This window comes from Piliocolobus tephrosceles, chromosome 12 (genome assembly GCF_002776525.5).
Source record: "Piliocolobus tephrosceles isolate RC106 chromosome 12, ASM277652v3, whole genome shotgun sequence".
Taxonomy (NCBI): domain Eukaryota; kingdom Metazoa; phylum Chordata; class Mammalia; order Primates; family Cercopithecidae; genus Piliocolobus; species Piliocolobus tephrosceles.
This window is the reverse complement of record NC_045445.1, coordinates 51,447,394-51,453,393: the sequence shown is the minus strand read 5'-3', so window position 1 is coordinate 51,453,393 and position 6,000 is coordinate 51,447,394. Positions and strand designations below refer to the sequence as shown.

The following is a 6,000-nucleotide window of genomic DNA, read 5'->3' as shown; positions in this document are numbered from 1 at the left end:
CACTGTTGGTGGGAATGTAAATGAGTTCAACCATTGTGGAAGACGGTGTGGCAATTCCTCAAAGATCTAGAACCAGAAATACCATTTGACCCAGCAATCCCATTACTGGGCATATACCAAAGGAATATAAATCATTCTATTACAAAGATACACGCACACGTATATTCATTGCCACACTATTTACAATAGTAAAGACGTGGAATCAACCCAAATGCCCATCAATGATAGGATTAAGAAAACGTGGTACATACACACGATGAAATATCATGCAGCCATAATAAAGGATGAGATCATGTCCTTTGTAGGGACATGGATGGAGCTGGAAGCCATTATCCTCAGCAAACTAATGCAGCAACAGAAAAACAAATACTGCATGTTCTCACTTATAAGTGGAAGCTGAACAATGAGAACACATGGACACAGGGAGGGGAACAACACACACTGGGACCTGTCGGGGGTGTGGTGGGGGGAGGGAAAGCCTTAGGAAAAATAGCTAATGCATGCCAGGCTTAATACCTAGGTCATAGGTTGATTGGTGCAGCAAGCCACTATGGCACACGTTTGCCTATTTAACAAACGTGCACATCCTGCACAGGTATCCCAGAACTTAAAAAAAAAAAGAAAAGAAAAGAAAATGAAAATTAAGGGCTGGGAGGGGGGACTCGAAGGAACACAAAGTTTGCGGAATCGATCAGTACGTATTCTCCTATCTTAGTCTTGACTCCCTTTGCCAACTTCCCTACCTTGGGCCCCACCCCGAGACCGCCCATTTCAGTGGGCCTCTGTGTTTGGAGAGATGAACTTCTAAAGACTGGAACACTTCCTCCTGTCCGGCCAGAAGAGATTTCCTGACACCACAGCTGGAAACCCGTGTGCATTTCAGTTCAGGAAAGAATGGTAGGCTTGCTGGGGGGAGCTCCCGCAAAAGGGAAACTAATACAGAAACACTCTGGTATTTGTATGCCTCTCTTTTCCAGCGCGGTTTTCCCTATATCCGGAACTCGCCCCTGCGCATTCCAATACCTGAAGCGACCACAGGGTACGGGACATGGAGCCCTGCGACAGTAAGAGTCGCGGCGCTAGACAAAGCCTGATATCACTCCGCTTCCAGAAGCCGGATCCCCATAAACTACGCTCTAGCTCCTCCCACTGCCGATGTGGGTAACCCGGACGAGGAAGAACCTCGTCTGCGGAGGAAAAGGTAGATGTTAAATGGTAACTACGCTCGAGGTTCTGAGGAGCCCTGGGAACAGGAAGAAGAAAATAATACCAAAATTGACAACAGTTTGCCAATCGCAGTCTTTAATCTGATAAAGCGGTTATCTCGTCTTGAGTCCCAGGTGCCGGGTCAGTCTCCATACACAGCCGCCGCCATTGCCTCGAGTCCTTGTGTCTGACTGTCTGTTCCTGCTGCTGTATGACACAGCACCTCGAGGCAAGGAAACAAGAAAACTGCCTCTGATCCAAGCAGAGAAGGTCGGTGAGAAGATGGGCATTGCTTGGGGGTGGATGTGGCTATCGGAGGTGAACACTGGTTACGCGACGTGGTCATGGGAGGCGGGCGGTGAGAAGGAGAGAGAGACGGGTAATAGAAATGGCACACAACAAGAAAAAAAAAAAGATCTGCCTTTTGCTAGCTTGATTTCCATACACTCGGTTCACCTCAAACCATGTTTGGGAAGAAAAAGGTTGCAGCTTCTAGCAGGGAAAAGGCAGAATAGGTAAGAGGAAGAGAGGGCTGCTTCCATAGGCGAGGACAGTTGTCTGGGGAGCCCTGAGAGAGAGAGAATGTAAAAAGAGGTTATAAATGTTTGATAATCAAGGCTCTGGATTCGAAAAGGGCCTCATGTCTTGGTTACTGGTCTGACCGTTAATAACCACGTCTCTCTCTCTCTGTCTTTCATTTGTTCTTTGTGTGTGTATGTGTAGATCTGTTCCTAAGTTTGCAGCACTCCATGTTTCTGTACAGATCTGTAGGGGACAGCAGACCACAAGGGGAGAGGAGAAGGAAAAGAAAATTGGCGTGGTTTTTACAGAGTGGGCAGTACTTGGAGGCAGTACTTGGAGGTTGTAGATGGCTAAGATTAGGGTAGGCAGGAGTGTAAGGGAGCTTCCAGAACTCTCTGCCAGCTTTCCTAACATGTCCTCCCTTACCCGCATTATGTTGCAGAAAATGATAGGCTTTGGGAGAGTGGAAGGAAACATAGGAACCCAGATAAAATATGGAAATAAATACTTTTCATTTTTTTCTCAGCCTCCGTGGTTTGTCTAGGCATTTCATCCCTGCTAACACCATTACTACTACCCTGTAGGGATGTTTGAGTTGTCTCTGTATAGGAATTGTCAGACTTTGAGAATAGAGCAGAGGGGCTTGAAGATTTAGGAGTGGGAGAAAAAGGGGAGATAGAAAATGTTTGCTGAAAAGGTATCTGTATCCAGAAAGAATCTGTGCCCTGGGTGCTGGTCTCTACCAAAGACAACCTCAACTGTCTCCTGTGTCTTCATTTATTGGTCTCTGTTTTTGTGAATCCCTGTAGGTAGATCTGTCCCCAGGTCTGTGGAACTGTCAGTTGTGAAGTTTTGTAAAATGATCACCCAACTTAAAACTAGGAAATTACGAAGAAGAGAAAATTGCCCTGTATCTGTTAAGGTTGGTGTAAAGGTACAGGGACGGGAGCAACTTCGACTAGAGAATTCCATCTCTTCTGTTTTGTCATTTTACCAGTTATGCCCATCTGCCCCACCCCCTGCTGCTGCTGATATAGTTGGGAGTCTTGGTAAGTTGTGGGGATACAGAATACTAAGACCTGCCTTTCTCACTCTCCACTTGCTTGTCCTGCTCTCCTGCTTAAGCCTAGTCTAATCTGAATGAGAGACATTCTAGGGCAATCACTGAAGAGGAAGATGGTGGGCAATAGGGAGGAGGAGGAGAAGTAGCCCTGAAACAAAGCAGTGGGGGAGAGGGTACTAGGAGGAGGGAAACACTAGACAAAATGTATCTGGAAAGGCAAGAATCGGGGCTAGGGACCAAGGTCTGTCACCAGGAGATCAGTTTCCACATTCTCCTGTTTGTTTATTTGTCCATAGGTCTTCCTGTAGATCTGCTGTAGGGCTTGTCACCATTGGAAGCAAGGTAAGGAGGAGAAAGTTACTCCAGATCAGTGCAGGTTGGTATGAGTATGGGGATTGCCTGGGTAGACCTGTAGGATGGAGTAGTGGAGAGCTGCTTGGCTCCAGCAGGGGTCAAGAACCACTGAAGGGATTCCTCAGCTTCTCATCCAGTTTTCCTACTCCTTATGCTCCTGTTTGGTGACTGGAAAGAAGGTTGATAGCACTTGGAAGTGTAGGGAGTGGGTGAAATGAAGGGAGAGAGAGTTTGCTAATTATCTACCTCTCTCACCAAGCACTGAATCTCCATATTCTCCTGTCTCCCTGTGCTGATCAGCATGAGGAGAAAAAAATTGAAAGAGACTCAAAGCCCCATTTCCTTCCTCCACCCCTAGGTCCTACTTCAGTGGCAGATCTGGTGGCCTTGGAGTGGCTGAAGACCACCACCCTCTACAGGGCTGGGCCCATGCACAGCCATCCTTCCCTACCTTGAGTGAGCTTCCTCTGCATGTTTTCTATATCACTGGCAGAGCCTGTAGTTGGAAAGGGGACAGAGTGACTACTGGACTTTGTATGAAAACACCAACCGGGACAGACCTTCAGTCAAGGCTGAGACAGGGGTGGGGGTATATAACTTGTCCTTACCTTAAACTTGGAACATGGTTGACTCTGGGACAGTAGCAAGGGCTAGAGGAAAGGCTAAGGCTGGCCTGCAAGATGGAATCAGTGGTCCTGCCACTGCTAGAGTGAGTGGTAAAACCCAGGCCAAGGCAGTGGCTGAGGCAGAACTGAAAACAGAATCAGTGACCCAGGCCAAAGCCGATGATGGAGCAATGACCAGGACACATAAAGTGACCTACAGGGAGGCTATGGCTGTGACAAGGGAAGTGAGCAAGATGGAAGATACAACTAAGAGTAGAGTCATGGTTGAGACTAATACAAAACCCCTGGCAGAACGCAGTATAGTGCCACAAACCAAGTCAAAGGCCATGCCTATGTCTGGGGTCAGTGCTGTAACCAAATCTGAAGTCAAGGTTGTTGCTGTCATTGAGGCAAATATTAGGTCCTATGCCAAGTCACATGATAAGGCCAATACTGGGTCCAGACCTGACAGAAGGGAAGAGGCCAGCATTGGGATGAAAGCCAGTGATGGGGATGAAGAAAATATATGCTCCTGGTTCTGGACTGGAGAAGAGTCTAGTGTAGGTTCTTGGTTCTGGCCTGAAGAAGAGACCTCTCTTCAAGTTTGTAAGCCCCTACCTAAGATCCAGGAAAAGCCCAAGCCCGTACACAAACCCACACTTACTATAAAACAAAAGGCAATAGCATGGTCAAGGGCCAGGTATATTGTCCTAGTTCCAATTGAGGGAGGGGAGCAATCCTTGCCTCCAGAAGGAAACTGGACCCTGGTTGAGACCTTGATTGAAACTCCTCTGGGGATTCGACCTTTGACCAATATCCCACCTTATCATGGGCCTTATTACCAGACCTTAACTGAGATAAAAAAACAGATTAGGCAAAGGGAAAAGTATGGGCCTAATCCAAAGGCCTGCCACTGCAAATCACGTGGCTTTAGTTTAGAGCCTAAAGAGTTTGATAAACTTGTTGCCCTCCTTAAGTTAACCAAGGATCCTTTCATTCATGAAATAGCTACAATGATAATGGGCATCAGTCCTGCTTATCCATTTACTCAAGATATAATTCATGATGTAGGTATTACTGTTATGATTGAAAACTTAGTCAATAATGCCAATGTTAAAGAACACCCTAGAGCTTTAAGTATGGTGGATGATGGCTCTGAGTCTTCTGAAGAACCAAAATCAGGGGAGTCCTATATACATCAAGTTTGTAAAGACATAGTCTCTTGCCCCTTGAACTCCCCTGTGCAGCTGGCTGGACTGAAATTACTAGGGCACTTGAGTGTAAAATTTGAAGATCACTATGTGATTACCAGTTATATTCCAGATTTCCTCACCTTGTTAAACAAGGGAAGTGTCAAAACCAAGTTTTATGTTTTAAAAGTGTTTTCGTGTTTGTCTAAAAATTGTGCCAATACAAGAGAATTGATTAGTGCCAAAGTACTGTCATCATTGGTTGCACCCTTTAACAAGCATGAGTCAAAGGCCAATATTCTTAATATTATTGAAATATTTGAGAATATAAATTTTCAGTTCAAAACAAAGGTGAAGCTATTTACCAAAGAAAAGTTCACTAAATCTGAGCTTATTTCAATATTCCAGGAAGCAAAACAGTTTGGTCGGAAACTCCAAGACTTAGCAGAGCACAGTGATCCTGAAGTGAGAGATAAAGTCATAAGATTAATACTCAAACTCTGAATACCCCTCTGTTCTCATAAAGCCTCAAACAGTTTTTTGGAGTTGCAATATGAAACTAATGCATATTATAATTATAAATTCAATACTCATGTTTTCCATGTTGATTGAGGGAGGCAATTTTATGGATACCAATTAATCTTGAGATCCTGAACATGTGCTGATTTTTATTGTGCTATATAATATAAGTTGAGATATTTTTAGTATTTCTGCAACGTGACATGATAATCTATTCATCCTGAGTAAGCTATACTTCTGTGCTTTATATTGATATAAGTGTATTCTTTTGAGATTTTATTTACATGTTGTTAATAAAGTTGCATGCTAAAACTGGTGAAAATATTGTCCTAGTTCTTCAGTTGAAATCTAGTCTTGGGGGATAAAGCACAGAGAGCATAAAGATGATGAAGAACACTGCCTGTGTGTCTGTAGTGGGGCACAAACAAAACAAGTTCACATTGACAGATTATTTAGCTTCAACATACTCAAGGAGTAGAATCACTCTATGCATGAAGACAGGACTGTGCTATTAGCTGTCTGTAGGCTCCTACTGATAGGG

The 6,000-nt window shown here is 44.6% G+C and overlaps 1 protein-coding gene across 8 annotated transcripts; it reads left to right on the top strand.

Annotated features, from left to right (window-relative positions):
- The first annotated feature begins 774 nt into the window (after positions 1-774).
- On the top strand, positions 775-5,781 carry ARMCX5 (armadillo repeat containing X-linked 5). 8 transcript variants are annotated; one of them, XM_026451662.1, is made up of 6 exons: positions 775-897; positions 978-1,201; positions 1,341-1,476; positions 2,538-2,777; positions 3,088-3,133; positions 3,504-5,781. In XM_026451662.1, the coding sequence occupies exon 6, from the start codon at positions 3,768-3,770 to the stop codon at positions 5,442-5,444; it is 1,677 nt and encodes a 558-aa protein (XP_026307447.1). In that variant the 5' UTR covers positions 775-897; positions 978-1,201; positions 1,341-1,476; positions 2,538-2,777; positions 3,088-3,133; positions 3,504-3,767; the 3' UTR covers positions 5,445-5,781. The 8 variants fall into 8 exon arrangements, with proteins under 8 accessions (XP_026307447.1, XP_026307446.1, XP_026307444.1 ...); XM_026451661.1 differs by having other exon boundaries at positions 1,335-1,476; XM_026451659.1 differs by having other exon boundaries at positions 978-1,476; positions 2,538-2,650; positions 2,726-2,777.
- Positions 5,782-6,000: the final 219 nt, after the last annotated feature.